Raw genomic sequence first — 23108 nt, 5'->3', positions numbered from 1 at the left:
GCTGGAGATGAAAAAATAAAGAATATTATAATAATGATAGCGATGTTAAAATAGTATTTTTAAAAATAAAAATTTAAGATAGCTACAGAAGTGACCTAACACTGGTTATTGCTACCCGTGTGAATGGTAGTTGGGGTAGTAGTTCAAAACGGGGGCAATGTTGGTTGGTGTCAGACGCGCCCTGCGGGTGGACGCTGCCACTGTACCACCAGGTGCAGGAGAGACGCGACCCTACTTGAATACTACTAGTGGCATTGTCATACAGTAGTTGTTAATTATTATTGACTGAAGCGGTGCAGGTTGCAGCAGGTGGCAGTGGTGAGGAGGAGAAGACAGGCAGACTCTGACACCCCACCCAGATAGCCTGCAGCCACCCACCCCACCATTTCTCTCTCTCTTTACTCACACTTGAACACCAATACGAGTTCTGGTTGTACTCCAGAAATCTGTATTGTTGTTGCTCACCAGCTACTCTGCTACAGTGGTACATCACAAGATACCCATCCCGCGAGAGCCAGTCATCACATTGTGGTCAAACGTCTGTTTGCAGTGCACATATTAAGCTGTCCCAATTAAGACCTGAAGAACAATTAACAGTAAAAATGCTCTATTAGATCTAGTAATAAAACCTATTTTTAACTCTAAATGCTCTACTAATCAAAGACTATGTGCATACCGGCCTGTACTTCTGGGAGAAATAGTTTCTCTCTCTAGGTGGCTTTAGTTGTGGTAGCTAGGGTGGATGTGGGGGACAGGACCCATCTCTGAAATCTGCAGCATGGCTGCTGTGCTCTTCTGCCTTTTGTTGCTGCTGTCTCTGACGGCCTGCTTTACGGAAACTCATAAACAAAGGCCTGCGCTGCACTGCACTGCACTGCGAGTCTGCGGCTCCCTCCCCCTCTCTTTCTCTCTCTGATTTTCTACTGTACACACATGTGTGTCTGCTCAATTCAAAGCTTGCAAAGCTTCCTGCCCTGCGCGAAAGCAAGCGGGAAAAGAAGACAGCGAGAAGATTACCTGCGTATGCGTGCAAGTACTGACGCCGCAGCATACACAGACAGGGAGAGGGAGGAGACGTAAAGATGATGAGAGCGCAACTTGCACCGTACGCTCGCTCAGTCGCTCACACGCGCAGGCTTTTGCACACTGTTCGTGCATGCCGCCTGCCGTTTTGTTCCATGTGTCTTCGCGAATCTGACTTGCGAGTTACGTGTGCATGATTTTTGTTGCTGGAGAAATGTATCCAGCCAGAGCATTCATATTTCAGAACGATTTTTATTGCGGGTTAAAAAAAAAATTCATAACATAGTCGCTCTAAGTTAAGTAATGCCAAGGATTGAGAACTTCCGTGTTTTTCAACTTAGACATCTCAAGACGAAACGATTTGTCTCGTTCAATAAAAGAGAAGATATTTGTTGCCGACAAAAGTAAAGCCGAAAGTGCAGGCATGGGCGGAAAAATAGGTCGCGAGCTTTTCAGTTTCCTCTGATTCGTTCCGCCAGGTGAAAGACGCAACAAGCTTGCTTGCGTTTTCTTTCCCCGACCGATGTGATAGCTCATGGCTCGTCGCAATCATGGTTTCTTTTCCTTTTCTCCATTTTACTGCTAGTGTCGTATGGGGTTCCTACAACGTGAATGGGATTCTTTTCTCTTGGACAAAAATTGCTACTCAGATCTCGGCAGGAGCCGAGCACACAAACAACGGTATGCCGTTGCCCACGTTCTCTGACTTCCGATGTGACGGTCCTGTCGAGGCTAGATTTTCATCTTTTTTTTTTTGTTTCTTTCGTTTCCCTTGAGAAAAAAATACGAACAAAAACAGCTAAGCAAGTACCAATACACGAAACCACAGGCATTGATGGGCTATTCTTTGCTTGATCTTATGGGCCACTCCGCTTCCATGAAAAGATCGCCAAACTCTGAGGAAAAGCACGGAACAAAAAGTTAGCATTTGCATCAAGCATAGTGATTAAGCATAATAATGCACAAAAGGTGCTGTTCTGCAAACAAAGATCAGTTAAGCCACATTGCTCTTGCAGTACTTTCTCAAGCATCGAATACACTTGAACCCCCAACTGTACTTGACTGGTCAAAGCAGGGAGAAAGGAGGCATGCTCACTGACACCAACAGACGGGTCCCATGGGCCTGCACTGTGAGCCACTTCTGGGCTCAGATAAGCTAGCCACTTAGTGATCAATGGCCATCACCACTCAGACAGCACACACTGGGAAACACTAGTTACTCTGACATAATGATGATGTGCCTTGACCCTTAGGAGAAAGTAGATATAAAATATATTTTTTTGTTGAATTGCCATTCTTATAGGCACTTCGCATTCTGATGTGCTTGGTTACGAACTGAACCGAACTGATCCATTACTAACGGCACATTTCAGCCATTTCATAAAGTTGAGACTATTTGGAAACAGAGTAAGTATATTCTTTTATGCATGCTCAATAAAAGTTGTCAAATATTTGGAAACCGAGTAAGTAATATTTTCTCTCTCTATTTTTGTTTTGAATTCTCCAATGGACCTCACTCTTCTTGTCTCTTTTCGGCAGCATAGAGGGAACAAACTACAGAGAGAGATAGGGGGCTCCACGGCAGAGATGGGAAAAGATGACTGACGAGGCCTCTCTTTTAGCTGTGACAGATAAGGGTAGGCAAAGCATGCATGGATTGAGACTTGCAAGACACTCTTTCGGATCACCCCAGCGATCCACTGTAATCACAAGTACATGTTTCTCTCTGTCTTCCTCTGCTGCTTTGACTATGTGTCATACAAACAAAATCTACTTTGAAGTTTACTTAGTTACTGAAAAAGCGCTGCTTTGTTCTTTTTTATAGGCAAGCAAACACAACAACTTCGACTAAATACGTACATAGATGTAATACCCCGTCCTGTGGTACTAAGTTGGCACAGAGGTTCATGTTAAGGGTTCCAAGAGTGCAGCTTCTTCCATTTTGTCAGAAATACAGCTGACAGATCAGCACCGTTAGTTGATTTTTTTTTTCAGGCAACAATTCTTGTCATTTTGATACGCTTAGTGGCAGTCAAGAGTAGATGTCTCTGTTTTCTTATTCATGTTCTGCCACCGTATGATTCAAGCATGCCTGAATGCATCATGTTGCCAAAAGCAGCCACTACTATCTGCTCTTCCTGCCAGAAAAACCACAGAACACCATCAGATCCACAATAGGTGCCTGTCAACCATACATTTTCCTCATTTCTACCTCTGTTTTCCATTCACTCTACAAAGCCAGATCAGACGAGCAAGAACAAAACCATGCATGGCAAGCCAAGCATCACACCCTGGGCCATGCAGGAGGAACAGTAACACACATCACTAACTCACTCGCAGTCATAGCACATGTTTTGTCCCCAAATGCAGCTACGCGAGCAGGGCGCGTGTGTCAGGGGATGAACAGTGAATGCTAAGGCCCTCGCCTCGCCTCGCCTCTCCCTTCCGTGACGAGTCAAAGAAGCGGTCAGTCAGATAGGGCGCAGGCGGCAGGCCTTCCCGTCTGATTCACAGATGCATGGCATATGTTCAGTGCAGTAGTAGCTGCGCCCCATGTCGTCGTCCTCTCCCAGCTGCCCTCTCTGCGCTCCCGGCCACGGACGGATCAGGACTGGTCACTTGTAAGCATGCATGGTCGGTCAGCCAGTGAGCAAGTGTGCTGCTTGTCATGCACGGATGGAACGGATGGATGGACGGACGCTGGCATCTACTCGTCAGAGACGCTCCCATTCCCGTCCACTTTTGCAGTTTGCTGCCGCGTTCGCAGCGGTAGTGCAGTGCAGAGCCCTCGGTGAACCGGTGGTGAAGCCATCTCCAACAGTTCCGCCACGCTTCCCATCGGAAACAAAACGTGAGCTTCAAGGGTTTCCGTAGCTGGCCGGCACCGAATGGGATAGAAGTCATAGAACAGAGGTTTTCACGTCTCTAAGAATCTCTCTCATATCCCTTCGCTAATACGTGTAGCGGGATAGGAGCTAGATGTTAAGGGGTGCGTTTGGGCGAAAGAGACGAAAGCGGGATAGGAGCTAGATGTTAAGAGGTGCGTTTGGATGAAAGAGACGGAAGTGAGGGACAGCGACGGCGACGTGTGCGAGGGCGGAGGAAGGTTGGCGGCGATAACAAGAGGATCGAGGAGGCTTGATACAAGCATACGTGTGGAGGGAAACAACTACGTCATCAGAGACTGTGTGCCAAAACTATAGATATGATTGGTAATTTAAAAAATAATGGCCCACTTATTCGGAACCTTAGAAGGTGAACCGGTAACAAACGATTTGAACTCACCACACATGCGAGGGTACTGGAGTACTACTGCCATGACAGAAACGAGTACAAGTTCATTTGGACTGGCTCTACGGATCAGCAAATACTGCTACGCTTTGCCATCCTATGTTTGGGTATTGTGCACATGATATACTGTGTTACCGGCAACACAAGGTAAATTTTAGTGTTTGCTAAAATATTGTGCTGCTGATCTATATGGAACAAATTGTGATGTTCTCCTACCTTGCTGTGGCGTGTTCGGAAATGCACTATCTTACAGGTGAGAACGAAGATAGATCAGCAAAGACAGCCACCGGAAGAAAAAGATTCAAAACACCCACACACATTCCTGCTTGTATCGAGAGTTTCAAAATCCACGATGAATGAGCGATGGAAACTCGATAATGGAGTGGGCGATGCTGATGAGCAGAGATGGAATACATATATACACACACTACACATCCATTTTAAGAAATGGCAGAAATAGGCTACCGTCGTTGGTTTATCATGTAAGAATAGGATGTCGCTCGATGAACGGATGAGATCATATGGGCCTTGGCAGCCAAAGCATTAAGAAACTAGAAGAAGCAATATGTCACCCGTTCACCGGGGGAGACAAAGTTGCCATCCTCTGAACGGACGATATCTTTATCTCGAAATATACGCAAACTATTATGATTTGGTATATGAAAATGATAGTAATGAATTTGTCATAAAAAAATATTTTGATATTATCTAATTTTTATCAACTTTTTACCAAGAGCTAATTATAAAAAGTATTAGTCAAACGTATTTATTGGAGACCGTGTCGATATCGTAAACGACAAGTAAAAGAGAACGAATATAATATTTTAGATACCCGAATTTGACAAAAACAGATAGTTGAACATGATGATTTTAATAGGAACTGCGACATACATGGACGTTGGCATGTACACTACACGATCATTATAACCTAAATCAGTACCGCCTCTAAACCTAACATATCTTAGGGAATGTAAACAATAAGAGTACAACATCTGGTCTACAAAGTACAATGTGGATACTTTCCCTCCTCGCCACTTACGGTCCTAGCTCATGCGTCTGACGTGCCCTCTTGTGCTTCCTCTCACTCTCCGCCTCACGGGCCTCCACCATTATACGGTTACGCTCCTCCCTCATCTTTTGCTGCTCCTCTTGAATGCGCTTGTGCATAGCCTCTCTTCTCTCGTCAGCTTCCATCTCATAGAAGCATCTCCAAGGGACGTGCTGCTCAGTATGAAGTAGGAACACATCCACTTTGGACTGCTCCGTATCCAACCACTTTAAGAAGTCATATTAATGGCGGCAGCGACTGCAACGAGGAATGAAATGCTAAGTGGTAAATCTTAGTTATTTCTAGAGTAGTTTGGTTAGAAAATATTATCTAGCGGCTGGACCTAGCATTGTTGCTTCCCTGTGGTGGATCTTACTCATAGTTGTGGCATATGAAGAATATCCTTTCGTAGGTGTAGGAGAGTTTGGAGGACTTCATCACCCTATAAAGGTCACCACACCAGCACATGGGCACTTCAACCTCATCAAGCATAGTATCCGATATGTATTTCTTGGGAAATGGATCAAACACCATTTTCATTCGAGTTTTGCAGGTTGAAGCTACTGGTGTGGTTCTACATGTGGGCATGCAATCATTTATTTATACAACATATTCGTCCTGGCTCATGGACCAAGTCCATGAAAATAGGCCCTGCAAAGCAGTTGATTCTGCAGTAAAGTATGGTCATATCATTTGAAAATGCTACTTCTGAAAAGATTACTTATGAAAAAGCTACTTCTAAAAAGCCTACATCTAAAAAATTTACTTCTGAAAAGTCTACTTCGAAAAAGTTTGTTTAGTGATGTGATCAGTTGTAGTAGAATCCGTAAATTTTATTATCATGGTTGGATGTGTACAGGTAACATAAAGTTGACTACCATCAAATTAAGATCCGATCGGGATGATATTCTGTTTAATCATCGAGGTTGTGATTATAAATGATGATCTTCCTGGTGATTAATTAGAATATTATTTGGACGGTTTCTCACAACAACCCAGGTTAAAAAGGATCAAGCGATAAACAATGTCAAGGGAGGGTAATGCAATAAATAAGATCTAACCCAAAACCCAACATAAAAGTCATTTATATGCAAACATACATAAAACATAACTTATCAATTGACACAATATATGATCCAAAGTAATGAGATAAAAATGCTTAGATGCTTGACTTGTTGATCAGCTTTACAAGTAAGTGAAACAACTTCCGGATCGTCCTCGATTACACCCACGTTACCCTCCGGTCCTTTGATCACTAAGAAGAATGCACGCAATGATGAGCTTAAAAGAGAAGCTATGAAAATGCTATAAAATTTTAATGGGGATGTGGTACTGGGTAATGAACATAATGCAGCAAGAAACACTCGAATTGAAGCACATAGGCTCATGGGATAATTAATTGTGATTTAATTAAGCTGAAACATATTTTATTAATTGATTAATTATCAAAAAGTATTTTCTTGAGTTCTACCATTTTTAACATGTTGTTATAGTCATATGAAGCTAACACAGCTGGTTTCATAATTTTTGGAGTTTATATAAATTAATAATGAAATTTACAAACTATCAGGAAAGTAAATGAAGAAGAAAAATGTTTGATAAACAGTAGAATTCGTATGCTCTGGGTTGGAACTCGGACCCTCTGGGTTTCGGAGTATCCGATTGAGCCTCAGGGTAAGAGTCCTTTGGTATTTTTGGTTAGGATCACCCGAAACCTCCGTGTTGAACTCGAACCTTTAGGTTCTGGAGTCTCTGGGTGATCCTCTGGGTGGGGGTTATTGGGTATTTTTGGTTAGGATCACTTAGACCTTCCGGGTGAACCTCTGAGTTTGAGTTCTGGGGTATTTTTGTTACGATCACCCAATATCCTTGTGTCAAACCTCCTTATGTTAGGCAAAACTGATATTTTCTCCCCTAATCATAACTGGATGAAATAATAGATCATAACTTGGGTGTAATCAACATACACGGTTACATGTTATGGTAATCGCAACTAGGGTGTGTTCGAAATAGTAACTAGCAATTACAACAATCGCAATCAATCCAATTTCTTTTAGGGCAACAAGTGTAATCAGGATTGAAACCAATGAGTATCAGCAATAGTAACTAGGATGTATTGAACATGCACGGTTACATGTTATAGCAATCGCAACCAGGGTGTATTCAAAACCGTAACTAGAAAGTACAGTAACTGCAGTTAAGTATCAGCAATTGTAACTAGGTGAAAGTGCATCTAGGCCCCTTATGTGTTTTGGCTAATTGATGACAAACGATTAAGAGACTAATGAGTTTATTAAGTTTATGAATATTTTTTAGTCCCATTGAAAAAGGTTAAAAGAAGTCGATGTCCCTAAAAAAGAAAGGAGAATTAGTCCCATTGAAAAAGGTTAAAAGAAGTCGATGTCCCTCAAAAAGAAAGGAGAATTAGTCCCATTGAAAAATGTTAAAAGAAGTCGATGTCCCTCAAAAAGAAAGGAGAATTAGTCCCATTGAAAAAGGTTAAAAGAAGTCGATGTCCCTCAAAAAGAAAGGAGAAACGACATGAAGAAACTCATAGAGTTCAATTCATTTTAACTTTAAATTTGAGCTTAGGAATGTCGTACTATAAAGAGGGATGCTTTTTTAGTCTTGGTAGTGTCTCAATGCTCAAAGTATTTTATGAAAACCAAATTTTGAGAGACACCATCACTCACAGACATTGGAAAAAAGGGTAGAGTTGTCTGAGCCCGGAGTCTTTGGGTTAGCCCGGATACTCCGGACTGTGCAAGTGTTTCGGAGTCTCCGAGTGAGACTCCGAGAGAGAGTCTCGGTTTCGCTTTAAAGTCTGAGCCTGGAGTCTCCGAGTGAGACTTCGAGAAAGACTCTCGGTTAACCAAGGATGTTTTAGTCGGAGTCTCTGAGTTGGTCCAGAGTCTCCGGGTCTTGATGCTTCCGGACTTTCTGGGCATCTCCGAACTAGTGTTCTAGTCAGTTTTTCTCAAAGTGTTACCTGGAGTCTTCGGGTGAACTCGGATACTCCGGGTCTGTGTAACGGCTAGTTCTGATAGGTTAGGTGCGTGAGTTTCTGTGCTATCCGAAACCTCCAAGTGAACCCGGATACTCCGAGTCTATCTGAATAGCACAATAATGGCTAGTTTTTGGGGAAAGGGTATAAATACCTCTTCACTCCCTTTCATTTATTGCTGCTGAACCACAAGTGAACAAACACTCTCTAGAGCATTCTATAGCCCTCACAAACCCCTATAGTGCTTGATCTTTGCTAAGATTTGTGAGTTAGATTTGGGGAGTGAGATTTGGAGCAAGAGAGCAACAAGAAAATATTTGAAGCATTTTGAGTTCTTGCCAAGCTACGATTTGCGTTCTTTTCTCTTGAAGCTTTGTGCTTCTAGAGAGCAAGAGGTCACCCGTAGAGCACTCAATCGTTGTGGAGTGCCACGGGAAGTTTGTATTACCTACGAATTGAGTAAGAACCTTAGCTTGATCTTTGTGGTCGCTTGGGTAAGGATAGGGTTGAAAAAGACCCGGCTCTTTGTGAACTCCTCAACGGAGACGTAGGCAATTCTTTGTGAGGTGACCGAACTTCGGGAATAAATCTTGTCTCCATTTAATTTCTTGTCTCCACTGTAGCGAATCGAGATGGGAGGGATTCACGTGGCCCTGGCACTGTCGCTCCACACATTGGCATGTTCGGCGCCGCGTCGCATGCTCTATTGTTCACCCAACCATGCTGCGCTACAACGCGTCGTGGCCTCTCATCGATACAAGTACTACATGTCGTGCCACTCATTCACGCGGATTCGCCACTGGCCGTGGCACCGTACGTGCTTTTGTTGGATAGCGCGAGCGGATAGCTGCATCTCGCTCGAAGCTTGCTGCTTGCACACCGAACATTCATGCCAAGGTACAAATAGTTACAACATGGTACTGCTTTATAGTAACTGATTTTTCTTGTTGATCATAACTATACTACTTTTGTGATCTTAACTGGAGGCGTGTATAGAGATGAACAAGTTCAATCACATAATAAAAAGTACATAATTATGACTAGAGAAGGTACCAAGTTACGACTATATATATTTGTAGTAACTGATAGATCTTGTAGATTGCAACTGTACTATTTTTAGGATCGTAACTAAGAGTGTGCACAGAATTGAACAAGTTACGATCATATGAAAAAATATATATAATTACAACTAAGATAAGGTATCAAGTTACGACCATATATATTTATAATAACTGATATATCTTACTAATCACATCTATACTACTTTTATAATCATAATTAAATGTGACATAATAGTAAACTACCATACACCTAACTATATATATTCGAGCGAGATGGATGGCAGAGTTAGCGCAGGGCAGTACGAGGGGCCGGAGCGGCGTGCAGATGGGGACAGCCGTCGGGCGGTGGAACCCTTCCGCGGAAAAATTGCTCCTTGTGGGCCGGTCTGCAGGAGGCAGCCATGACTTTCTGGCTCCCTCAAACGGGCCGTTGCCATGCATCCTCTTATCACTCGCCGTATTAGCCATGGACTAGTAGCCCGATCGCCATCGAGCACACCATGACCAGCTTAGGACCATCCATGGCCAAGGATCACGACGCAACCCCTTTGGTTTCTTTTTTTATTGAAACCCCTCAACACTGAAGTACAGATGTAGTATTTGAAAGTACGTACAAACATACACTCCATCCTACACATGCACACTAACACACACTTAAAATACATATTAGAACTACAACCTATACACATCACATGCTCTAAGAAAATCGATGAAGTCACATGCACACTAACACACACTCTGAGATGCACCTGCAACCTATACACATCACACGCCATTGGTTCGCAGACGACGCGTCACAGTTTTATTATGGCTCTATGTGTAGGTGGGGCTCGCACCATGGCTCCCAGCCACCGAGCTAAAAGGTCGTTCTCAACCCTTTGGTTTCGTGTAGAAAGGCCGTGACCTACGCAGCTGATTAGCGCCCGTTTGTGCTTGGACGTTCCCACAACCCTACCACAAAAGATCCGTGGTCTTCGTCGTCTGCCGACCCGGGTTCCTGGCACGTCTGGCCAGAGGCTTTACTCTGGCCGGTGAGAGGGGAGCGAGCAGCAGCGCGGCAGTAGCATCAGGAGGCAGTCATGTCAGGCAGGGCAGCCGCACGCAGCAGCGCCTTTCCAAGCGCAACTTGCGTTCCTCAATCGCAGAAGGTGGCATGGCAATGGCATGGCCTCTCTCTCTCTCTCTCTCTGTCTCTCCGTGTGGCTGGCACACACGGACACGGGTGACGACGACGTGCCTATCGGCTATCGCTTTGTAGCGCGGTGTGCAGCATGGCGAGCCTGGCGAGCAGCACATGCTGCGGCTGAGCGGGAAGGGGCGGTCAGAAAGACTGCGGCAGGCAGGTACGCAGGGGAGCAGGCAAAGGCAGTGTGACGACCACTGGCTGGTTGAAAGCGCTCGGTGGTGCTAGTACCTGTGGCAGGCACATTCACTGCGCGCCTGCGCCCACCGCCCCACGGGCAAAAGTCCTTTCCCTGTGCATGCGCGCGCACCCTGTACCTGTAGCAGCCATTCTTCAGCCCCTGCGTTGCAGATTCCAAATCTCCCAGTCAAAAGTGCCATTCAGTAGGCTAAATCATGGCTGCTGCTGATGAAGCAACAGGCTTTGGAGGATGAGAAGCCACTGTCCGACAAGAGAAGGCCTGGCTAGAGAACATATCCAGTTTGGCCCTCTTGCGTGAAACGAAGCCCAGCATTTGCACTGAGCGAACTGAATGCTATGGTGAGGCGGTCAAGTACCAGGGTTCACGCTAAGCCTCGAAATCTAGACCCTTCTTTCTATGCTTCCTCGCTCACGCTACGAACAGGAGCAGACAGGTAGGCTAGAACCCTGGCCTAACTCGAGACGGACGCAGATGTGTTCCGGCAGCAACACCTACAACCGCGACCACGACTAGACTTGCTGAAAGAAATATATTACTGCAGAACAGTAGGACTGGAACTTATCGTGCGCTCATGTTACCTGCAAAGTAGAGACTGGAACAGATCTGAAAATAACACTGATGTTAGATGGCAAAAAATACAACATATCGATCAGCCTCATTCATTGTACCACACCTCAAGAAAATGAGATGCAAGCTGACCTCTGGCACTGTAACAGTGCACTTCGGCACCGATGCTTTGATGAAAAATACAACATATAGATCGACATCAGGCGGTATATCACAGCTCAAGAAAGTGAGAAACAAGCTACGCTTTGGCACTGCAACAGCAACTCTTGGATTCTTGACATTCTTCAAATAAGTTCTTGGATGTCATGTTGCATACTGATTAAGTTGCGAAATGCACACTCACGTCTGGAAGATTTTGCTGCAGACTTGGTTCCATTAGAGTGCAGGCGTTGTAGGAACAAACCATAAAGGCTTCTGATGGCCACCTACTATTGCCTACAAAATCTTAGATGTGGGTCAACCACACCAAACTAATTTACAACAGGTATAGGGGCGCTCTTGTTCAATATCCATATCTGGATCTCGATAATCTACCTTCTGACAGTATATGGGTTGTCCGTTGCAGCTCTTATCCCAACTCTGAGCTGCCAAAGTAATGAAGGCAGCTCATCTATTCTATATCGATATGTACAGTTGAGCTCAGCACCTAAAGGCTGCAGTGAAAATAGATACATCAGAACTTGAATAGATCATGCATGCAGTAAAACTTTTGACTTAAAAAAGAAGTAAAACCTTTAACTCTGGTAAGAGAGTGCTAAGTAAAGATTGGAAAAAAAGAGCACTAAAGCCGATAGCGACATTATCGCAGGGCTTTTCTATGAACTATGCAGCAACACACAAACTGTGTCTCTGGAGAATATCAAGGGTATACAACCAAAGGTATGAGGCCACTAAAGTCATTGCCCTGTGCCTTAGGACAAAAACTTTGTTATTTTGCATGTAGGTAAACAAGCAACGCTCAATTCCAGAAATCAGGATTCTAACAGTCAAGATAAAAATACCACGGAAAAGGTATGCAGGATCTCACCTTGGCAAGATGAGGCAGACACTCAAGTCCTTAACAGACACTTAGTCCTTCTGATAAAAGGAGAGAACTAGGTCTGTATGTACTGAGAACAATTGTGTGTCCACAAAAAGCTGTCAACAAAAAAAGAAAGCACAATATATATTAGTCTGTGCAACGGATAACTATATCTCAATAGACAGGGTTAGAAAGCAATAGGTTTTGAGCATCTAAAAATTTATCCCCAAAGAAGATACAGCTGAGTCAGGAAAAAAAAGAACATTGGCATTACTTAAGTTGGAACTAAAACTTGGAAATGTTGCCCAAAGATTACATGATTGGGCGTGGGCCTGCTATTCCTTCAGTGTTCACTTTAATGAAAGTTAACAAAGAAACAAAGCTAACATGACTCTCTGCTTCTATGCAATACTGCCAAACACAGAAATTCTGTCAAAGGCAAAGAAGGGAAGAATGCAACTAAATACCTTCATAAAGGGCCTATCCCGGCTTGGGAAGGAACCAATAAAGCTCTCTCTTAAAAGTAAGGAAACCTATGCAAAGAAAAAGACAGTTAGGTAGCAACCAGGATTCCACAATTATATAAGCATGCCAAACATACAAGCCCTCCTGGTGACAAAATAACATAAGACAAGGGTTTTTTTCGTCCAATAAAAACAGCCACAAAAAGGTACCCAGATTTTAGACCAAAACTTCAAGAGAACAAACCTTGTCATTGTTAGATTGCACATTGGTAATTGTATGAGATCTCAAGTTCGAGCACAGAGTATCAAGGTAGTCTCTAAGCACTGCCAAGAAACCTTTGGCCGCTTCCACCTGTATGCTTAAAAGATTAGATACATGACAATATACAGAAGGGTAGACACATTTTAAGGCCTTGACTGAAAATACCAACCCAAAAACGTAAGAAACTGCAGTGAACAGTGACTGTTCCGAACAACTCTAAATTATGTTGGGAAACCAGTGAAACATAAGTTTAGTGATTCTATACTTGCAATACCAAGCAAAAAAAAAACAAATAAGATAATTTTTATGTCCACTCCCAGAGAAGTTAAGAGAAAGCTGAAGGCAGCAAAACAATAGAAATAGCAATTGCAACGCTTATTTGTACATGTGAAAAAAAATGAAGAAAATCGGACAAATAATAAGGTACTATATAATAAAGGCACTACCTGGGCATCCGTGCATTCGTAAACAGGACGCTTTCTTGCAAGATAGCTTTCTCCCACAAGTCTGGAATGATATGGACGCAAGGCAGAGAGCAACTCCCTATGCTGTGGCAGTTGCGGGACTGAAGCAGACTTAATCTGAACGCCACGAAGAATTCATGTATCAGCAACAACCTTTTGCATTATTCACACCATCCAGTCACCTAAGATGCTACAGCAATGTGTTCTTTAAAAAAAGACAGCTGAGAAAACAGTCGTTAAGAAGAGTTCTCCGAATCAGGATTCGTAAATGTAGAGTTAAAGTGCCACTCAGAAATGTACGCATCAGAACTGTTAAGCACCCATCTCACCAGTTATAAAAGTTTGTTTCAACATTTAGAGCCACTTAAGGATACTAACGGGCCCTCCCTCTGTTTTCAATACTGTCGACAAAGTCCTATTTCTTCTGACAAATTCCAATAACTAAAAACCTATCTACAGTTGTGCACATAATTGAATTCCAGAGAACAACAGAGCATCATTGGTGATGAGAAGGTAAGAGAATTTTTAGGTACCTGATTCCTGTTGGCATCAATGACCACAGCATTTGCTAGCCTGTTCAGTACATCAGATGTCTTGGTCTGCACACCAACCTAAAGATGAATGGTTGTTAATTCTTCCTCGGACAGCTACATAAACTCAATCAAAAGCTCATTTCAAATAGATAGGGATGTGCTAAAATCGTAATCACATGTCAACCATTCAATCAATGCGAGATATGCTTACTCCCTCCTCAATTCCCATCTTCCTAAAAATACCCCTTAATAGTTATCCTCCCTTCCTGTTAAGTGTGCCAGCTGAAAACAGATCCCTACCATTTTTTTCCTGTTGCCACTACTTTGGTCAAAACAAAATAATGTCACTAAGCTCGGGAACTTACTATGTATGGAACTGGTGCATCCAGAAAATCCATCATGTCGATAGGCAAAACCTGGAGATCAATGATTCAACAGAGCATATCAAGTAACAGTAGTTATATACCTGCCACGAAGGTCAAGTCTGAAAAAAGGCACAAAGTGGAAGTACCGGTATGAGTAGGCTCTGCCACTGATATGGGCGTATTAGAGGTATGATGGACAAAACTGAAGCTGATAGCATTCCCTGGTCATTAGAAATTGCCAGAGCATGTAAGTGCCAACTTTAAACATTTTTTCATCAGCAGAGACAACCAAAATCTTCTGTGAGCTCAACAGTAATATATGATTTGCCGGAATAAGATGAATACATTAAATTATTTGGGAATTGTCTAGTCACCTATAATCCTCTTCCTTCCTAACATGCCTCCTTTTATAACAGATAAACTCATGAAAGGAACACTGTACATGCTGCTTTAGCTAATGAACAGGCAGCCAAACCAAAAGGCACCATACTATTTTAATGTTTTCCTGTAAGTAACAATTCGCCCATGTTGGTGCACATACAATGCTTACCTCCTAATGCTCAGATGAAGCAACATATTCATATCAGAAGTGAAGTACAAAAAAGAAACAATAAAAATAAAGTTAAAAAAATGCCAAAATTTGTTAAGGCCTCGAATATACCAGATTAGAACAGACAATAACAATCTGTTTCTCCAGGAGCGCAGCAGCAAAAAAAGTCATTACCTGCCAAAAATATTGTTTTAAAATACTAAAAACTGTATATAGGTAAATGTTTAGTCTCCTTCAGTTTTTGTGCCAAACAGATAAAACACATGTACAAAGATGCAGAAGACCAGATAAGTGATTACATTTATAAAAGAACCGGCATTGATCCAGCACAAGGCACTGGTGCATATTTTTATTACAGAATTGCAGCCAACGAACAAGAAGGCAATGAAAAGTGGCATCACACAATCCACGCTAAAGATATAGCCAATCGGAAATACACCTTGTTACCTCAACTAAAAGAGTGCCAAAAAAACGATCAAGGCTACTAGCAAGTTCTTAGAACACAACAAAGCAAAACTGCAGTGCTAAAGCTTCTATCCAGCTTATGCAATTGTCGAAGTATTGCATTGAAATCCTTTTTGATAGACTTGTACATCAAAGATGCAAATACTATCCACTTGTAAATAAGTTGCAGTGGAGGTCCAAAACTTGAAAATGAAATTGATGATTTACTGGACAGGAACAGTAGCACATTTTGAAAGATGATGTTTGTCTTCTAACAACAGTATCAAGTAAGTGTGATAAAACAACTAATGAGGTGATAAGAAAGAATTATATCATCGTGGAATAAATTGAGCACCACAAAAGAATTAAATCATCTCGGAATAAAGTCCATACATGTTCCAACCTAAGGCATCCACATATGGATGCCACAGCCCATGTGGATAAAGCAGTCGACTCCTCCTCGGCAAAGAGTGCATTAAGCATCTGGAAAATGGATATGGCATTCAGGCATACTGATCTTATATTTTTGGACGTTATATATATCAGACATAGCTTCATCACACCAGGAAAGGACAATCTTAAATGCACAATGTGGCAATGCATCAGCATACCTCAGCAACCTCTAAACTTGTATCACGTGACCTAAGCTCAATAGTAGAACCAGCAATATGAAGAACTGTTTCACCTGGCCGGTGAAAACTTAAAGGATGCAGGTGCTCCAAGGGATGAAAAGTAAGTGATGAACCCCTGGCAGGACACTGCAGCTGATAGTACTGACAGACAACTTGCAGAGAACCATACTTTTTTGCCTGGAGAAAACTCTTAAGTTAACAAACAAAACAAATCCACAAAAAGAGGAAGATGAACATAATTTTGCATGAGCTTGTGCATAAACCTTAGCCCATAACAGTATGTTGTTGTGTCTAACTAAGTCTCCATGACCAATGGAAGATGGTTCGTCCACAGCCAATCCATGGGTGTAACTTCTAAAATTTCTACCTTCAGAAGGAGAATCCTTGGAACTGCAGTAAATGAAGGTGACTATTTTATGACTCTAATTAAGCATCGGTGATCATGTAAAGTAAGCATTGCAAATGATATTAGGTCATGCTTAACTATTAGATATCAACAGTCAGTAGCAGGAGTAAAAAAGATGATTCTTTCCCCAAAAAAAGGGATAATTCTAATTATAAGTAAAATTTAAGGAGCCGCGCAATAGTTCTCTGCCAACCTTCACTGATATTCAACTTATATGTGATTAAAGAGTGTTCACTTCCATTCAAACGGAATAAAAAAAAGACAGTTCACATAACACTGGGTACTAAAGCTAGGAACGAGGTCAAACATTTTTCACAAACAGGAATGAAAAAATAAACCCACGGTAATAAGATTCATTTTTCTCCTGTGCTGAGGTCAACAGCATGCTATTGGCTCATTTATGTGGGCATACCATACCTTGGAGATGATTCACAATCTTCACAAAGGCAAGATCGCATAAGTGGCAAAATAGTATCAGTAATAAAGAGATCAAGCTGCTCATTATCCACATTTCCTTGTGTAGAATCATCACCATTCTCCTTCGCGCCAGATCCTTTCTGGATATCTGGTGCAGAATCAAGTTCATGATGCTTAGCTCCAGATTGATCGGATGATAAATCTTCTGGAACACAATGATCGGACCCTTCAGGAGTATCACAATGGGTGACAGGTTCCGTTCCAAGATCATTCTGTTCTTCGTTGCCACAAGAACTATTTTGCTGTTGGACTTCTTTAGAGACAAAGTCAAGTTGGCTCTCTCTACACCCAGAACTGCTGTCAGTGTCAGACAGCTCCTTTGACGAAAGCTCCTTTGACGAAACTCCCATGCTTGATTCAGATGATCTATCCATATCTGTTGTGCTACCACCCAAATACTGTTTCTCTGCTGTAACTCCATTTCCTTCACAAATATCATTCTCCTCAAAGGTTTCCTCAAGTGATAACGAAGTTAGCATGTTAACACCATCTGTGAGCCATTCGAGACGTTCTTCCATAAGAATACTGCATAAGAAATATGGCAGCTACTTATGAAAGGCAGATACGGAACTAACATCAAGTAGAATATCAATATTGAGAGTGATAGCATCAAAACTTCCTGGATTAGCATTACTGTTGCTATGTAATAAAAGAAATTATGAGCATCAGTAATCGGTGCATAAAGAAAGAAACTAACCTAAAAATAAATATAAACGCAAAGTAGATGAGTCATACAGGCGTCAAGATTCAGATATACCGAATACGACAAGATAAAGGTATAACGATTTCATAACCAACTACCTCTGCAACACCCCAAAATGCAGTTCAAAGAACGGAAGCCTCGTTAGGATGCAATAACACCGGGGCGTAGTTATCACGTAATGACTCCGGCGTGGAAAGACTGGCTTTTCATTCGTGAGCATTGAAACCAGCTTTGATGGTCTCTGTACAATCTCTTCAACCAATACACAACATCCATATAGTGTAGAGTCATCAGCAACCTGCAATTTTTCAATGATCAGCCACCAGGTACAGCGAAAGGATGCAGTGGAGAAAGATATAGATATACCTGTAAACGGAACACGAAAGATTGGTTGCTTTCTTTAAGCTGCTCCTGAAATGGGCAAAACAGATTATAAGATTCACAAATATATATAAAAAAAAAACATCAAAAGACTAGATAATGGTTACTTGCAAGTAGAACTAAACGAAAAGGGTTCTATGACAGAGGCTGTAAATCTACAGAGGATTTGGTTTACTGTAGTCTCAGAAGTAATTGATGACTTTGTCAAGTAAAAAGATATCTACAGATTGAAGCAAAACAAAGTCGCAAACATAGCTGAGAAACAGCCACCTGCCCCAGGAGAATTTCATTCAGCTCACTGAATGAAGGAGTCCGTTCAACAGCACGAACCTGATGCAAACATAAACAGAGGTAAATCGTTTGATTTATTAACAAGTAAGGTTTAATTTTAAAAACAATGTATGGAGAACAGGAAACTAAACAGACTCGTTGAGTTGTTGAGGAATTCCTGGTACTGCTGGTTCTGATAGGATAGTTACTTACAATTCATTTTCCTTAGCTCTTTCATAGCATAAAAAGACACCTGAAGACATGTGTACATGACTCCTTCTATCACGTTCAATAACTATCGGAAAACCTCATGTGGACTTTGCTGAAACGTGTTCCTGTTTATGCTCATTAATCTACCTTTGTATCCTCAAGAAGTTTTCACATCTCTATATAACCACACTTTTTGCCTACTTTGTATTCTCTCATAAGCACTGTTATATAAATGACTGTTATTAACTTATTATGTCATGCATTGCTTACATCTGATTATAACTAAAACCCCAATCGGTTAGTAAACTCCAATATTATGAGCTGAACCAAACTTGTTAAAAGAAAGAACAATACTGTTGGTAATGGTATGCTGCATAAATTTGGTTTAAGGGAACTACTCATGAGTCATGACAAAAGCACCATCAAGTGATAACTGCTAAGTGCCAAAACAAAGTTACAAAATGCATGCAAGCAATAACGCAGGAGAAACGGAAACAGTATCATGAGTCAAGAGCCCAATGCATAATGAAGGATAAATATAAGCATTACTTGGTGGTAAGCACTCAATGCATGTGTATTCCAAAGAACAAGAAAGGAAGACTTGAATACTGATTACACTCAATGCATTACTTGGTGGTAAGCACTCAATGCATGTGTATTCCAAAGAACAAGAAAGGAAGACTTGAATACTGATTACACTCTATTACTACAAATGAATAAAAACTTAAGTTACATGTGGCTAAAATATGGCAAACCTGTACACCTCCCGGAAGGCAGAAAGAGAGGGTATCCTTGTACTTTAATGGAAGAGGCTTCTCCGGAGGGTATGCAAAAAGAATCTAAGGGAAAACAAAATAATCAACAAAGGCCTTCTTTTTTGATAATCAATAGTGTTTAGGACACTACCAGAATATGTAATTCGTTAGAGCAAATGACGTGCAACAATAGGTGAAATGAATGGTAACCTGAGGTTCCAAATTTGATATTGCATGAACTTGGTGGTGGCTGTTGCCAAATATGTTTCTTGATCTCTTTCCATCTTCATCATTTCTCCCTAGCGCAATGTTTTCCAGCTCATGGATATCTGCCTGAGGTGGAAGCCCAACAATCACTATGCCCTCAAACAGATGTGACGGTTCTCTGATGCACCTATTACCCTGTTCCAAGAAACAGCTTTGAGTGGTATGTGCTCTCACCAGAAGAACATAGACATTCAACCAATTGTTATTGGGTCATATAACTATGACATATCCCATATGAACTTACTGTAGTAAAAAGAGAATTAAGAAAAATGGCATCCCTACGATGAACGCAAAGTTTAAAAGCCATGATAACAAGTTAACAACAGGGAACACATTCCAATTTCTGGGTCGCTTAAACAACTAATTTCAAAATGGTGTCCAACTTAATTTTGTTGCACTTTTTCCTATCAATTAAAATAGCAGGGCTTCACATCAATCAATCACAACTTACAGATCTGACTAATAACCTGAGTTAATTGGCATAGTATGTCCAATAACAAGCATAGCACAACAAAAAGACATGGAATGCCACATAGGTGGAGAGAGATACACACCAATGACTTCAGTTGGAATCTTGACCACTGTTGTTTTTGTGTCGTGAGCACTTCCGGATTGTAAGGTCCAGATACATCAGGTGAGGTCGAGAATCCCTTCAGGATTTTCGAAAATTGCTGCTGAAGCTTCTGCATCGGGCTGCCACTCTCGTCTTTGGATGAATACACGACAGATGGCCGTGCAGACTGTGCAGTGGCAGCTGAAGCCGCAGCGATAAACGCTCTGGCAACCTCTTCAGTCGTTTGAATCAAGTGCGAAGTGTTGAATTTAAGACCTTCAGACCCATCATTCTTATCCACCATCCTAAATGCCTGCTAATCATGCAAGCAAGTGATCGCCATTTCAGTGGCGTGACTGGGCGTGCACATATCAGTCATACAGCAACTGGAAGTAGGAACTATCAAGAAAGAATTCCAAGGTGACATCCGTGATCCAGCTGTAGCATCTACCCAACAAGTAAACTGTAAGCTACGTTCTCAGCTTTGAATCACCTAATTGCAATCGGATTAAACCCTGTCATCCACACAACCTTGAGATTTTCACTTCTAATAACACCAATGCAGTGGCAGCTAGCTGATACAGAACGGCATGAGACAAGCTTATATCTCACTCTAATACCCAACCAGAATGCCACCTAACAAATAACTGCATGTACCTTTACATAACTTAAAGCCCCCCACTGAGCACACATCACACTTTTCCGGGAGAATCACTGAAGAGCGCATGACGGAATCTTAAAAATAACATCAAATCAAACAAAATCACATAATTGGACACTATTATTGCATTCCCTGCTCATACGGTGACATGAAGCGTCGCTGGTGGAGATGCATGCTCACACACCGTTCCTAAAGGGGAAATCTAACAAAATCCGCAGAGAGGTCGAAATACTCGGTCAGAATTAACGGTTGACTACTCCAAAATCCATCAACCGCAGTGCTAATACTGAGAAGGGAAATCCGCATGCTCCAAACCACCAGATGCCCCCAAAAAATTAACAGCAGAGGTCGGCGAAGTTGCAAAAAAAGCCATGCACAGCCTCCTCCGATCGACGAACCAGTAGAAAATCGGGGAAAATACCCAAACAAAATCGGCTCACCTGTGGTTCCCGCGGTGGCGGAGAGGGATTTGACGCTTCGCCTCGCGCTAGTCTCTTCCTGCTGCGTGCGGCGCCGCCCAAATGGACCCGAACCAGTCCGCGAATGGGATGGTCTCCCTCTCTGTCCTCCCTCGCTCCTCCTCTCTCTCTCTTCCTTCTCTCTCCTCGCCTCTTCCCCTCTCCTTTCTCTCTCCTTTTTTTTCTCTAGTTTAATGCTTTGATTAACTGTGGCGATTCGTTATGAATCGCAGAGATTTAAGTGGTGTGATTTTGGTTCGGTTTGGACAAGAGAAGAGATTTCGAAAGCGAGCTTTTCGTGGCCGAGTGGGACTCTGCTGGAACTGGGACTCGATCTGCCACTGCGTCTGGGCCCGGCGATGAGGGAGCAGGGGGTTCTGGATTCTGGTTGAGTTGACCCGGGCCGTGTAGCCTCCTTTTGTGGCAGGGTGCGCCCGCCGCCACGTCTTGCGACGCGTGGCTGGCTCGGGGCGGAGCCAGCCGGCCCTTTTTTCTTTGGCATGTCTATCTCTGGCTCGGTTGATTTCGGCCCAAATCTTATCTGATTTTTTGTCATTCGATCCTGCTCTTTTTATCTCACCAGTCACTCGATCCCTCCTCCTTTTATTCTTTCGCCTCCATTAAATTTCACCAGCGATTGACTCCACTCGATCTTATGAAAGGAAGGATGAAGATATCATGTTAACGAAGTTAAGCGAAAGGGATATTATCGGTTTATCAGGAACCGGGGGTCCCCGAATCTCGAGGCCAGGCCAGCAATCCGCCACATAGCGCCATCCCGCGGAGTCTCTCCCGCAAGGTGAAAAAGATCGAGTCCCGGGAGAGGGCGCTCGGGGCCACAGTCGGTGGCCTCCGAGTACCTCAGTTCCCCGATGATCCACGAAATCTAAATACCGGGAAGAAAGTGCTCGGGAAGGTGTACGGTGACCTCCGAGTACCCAAGTCCCTCGACGATCAGGAAAGCTAAGTACCGGGAGAAACGTGCCCGAGGCCGCTAGCGGTGGCCCCCTGGGCACCCAAGTATCCCGAGGACCCACCGAAGGAAGTTCCGGGAGAGAGTGCTCGGGGAGGTGAACAGTGCCCCCGAGCACTCGGTTCTCCGAGGACAAGAAAGGGCATTCTCGGGAGAGAGTGCTCGGGGAGGCGAACGGCGACCCCCGAGCACTCGGTACCTCGACGACCCATAGAGCCCCCTGACAGTGGCCCCCGAGGGGCCCACCGATGAGGTGTCAGCCAGTCAAAGACCCAAGGCCGCATTTAAAGAGCGTACGTGGCCTGTCACCTCCAACTGCTCCCGCCGCGCTCAGCGTCAGTTCCTGTCACGTTCTGGCAGAGGGGCGTGGGGTTATTAATTACACGGGTTCCATCCCGTGCCATCCGGCCCGTCTCGGGATAACGTCATAAGGGCCGAGGCATTCCGTTTGCCGCGCTGCTGTGGCAGGGGAACAAGACAGGGCGGGCACACCGGGCCGCTCTGGGCTACCCGGTGGGCCCTCTCCACGGCGCCCGTTGCCAGTGCATTTATGGTGACGGATGACCGGGCGTGGGACGCATTTTCCACCCCCGGTTACTTCGCCCAGAGAAAATGATGACACCCTTTCCATTTATGGTGTCTCGGAACTCGTGCCCCCCCTCTCGTTCGGGGCACGCTGCTGCCGGCGGGTATTTAAAGCCGCCAGCGGCACAAAAGAAACAACGGCTCAGTAGTGTGGGAAAACACAGAAAGTAAAAAAGAAACAACGGCTGAGAGGTGAACAACACGAGACAGAACAGAAGAAAAAGAGAGAAGAGAAGATCACAGGCCGAAGAACAAAGAGCCCCAGGCTCTAAGATAGACCAACATTCTTGTAACC

General features: G+C 43.2%; 1 protein-coding gene across 5 annotated transcripts; it reads right to left on the bottom strand.

The window, feature by feature from the left end:
• Window positions 1–11416: 11416 nt before the first annotated feature.
• Window positions 11417–21604, bottom strand: LOC133921095 (uncharacterized). Of its 5 annotated transcripts, XR_009910209.1 has the most exons (21): window positions 21238–21597; window positions 20138–20449; window positions 19527–19718; window positions 19317–19400; window positions 18352–18411; window positions 18067–18111; window positions 17799–17998; window positions 16938–17522; window positions 16378–16504; window positions 16094–16291; window positions 15876–15965; window positions 15150–15212; window positions 14635–14709; window positions 14489–14539; window positions 14124–14201; window positions 13573–13707; window positions 13109–13216; window positions 12868–12933; window positions 12407–12516; window positions 11914–12032; window positions 11417–11814 (listed from the first exon to the last, which is right to left on the bottom strand). XR_009910209.1 is itself a non-coding variant. In XM_062365832.1 (20 exons), the coding sequence occupies exons 2-19, from the start codon at window positions 20438–20440 to the stop codon at window positions 12448–12450; spliced, it is 2529 nt and encodes an 842-aa protein (XP_062221816.1). In that variant the 5' UTR covers window positions 20441–20452; window positions 21238–21598; the 3' UTR covers window positions 11417–12032; window positions 12407–12447. The 5 variants fall into 5 exon arrangements, 4 of the variants coding, with proteins under 4 accessions (XP_062221816.1, XP_062221815.1, XP_062221817.1 ...); XM_062365832.1 differs by having other exon boundaries at window positions 11417–12032; window positions 20138–20452; window positions 21238–21598; XM_062365831.1 differs by having other exon boundaries at window positions 11417–12032.
• Window positions 21605–23108: the final 1504 nt, after the last annotated feature.

The sequence above is a fragment of the Phragmites australis genome, chromosome 6, assembly GCF_958298935.1.
Source record: "Phragmites australis chromosome 6, lpPhrAust1.1, whole genome shotgun sequence".
Lineage (NCBI taxonomy): Eukaryota > Viridiplantae > Streptophyta > Magnoliopsida > Poales > Poaceae > Phragmites > Phragmites australis.
This window is presented reverse-complemented; position numbering and strand designations above follow the sequence as displayed.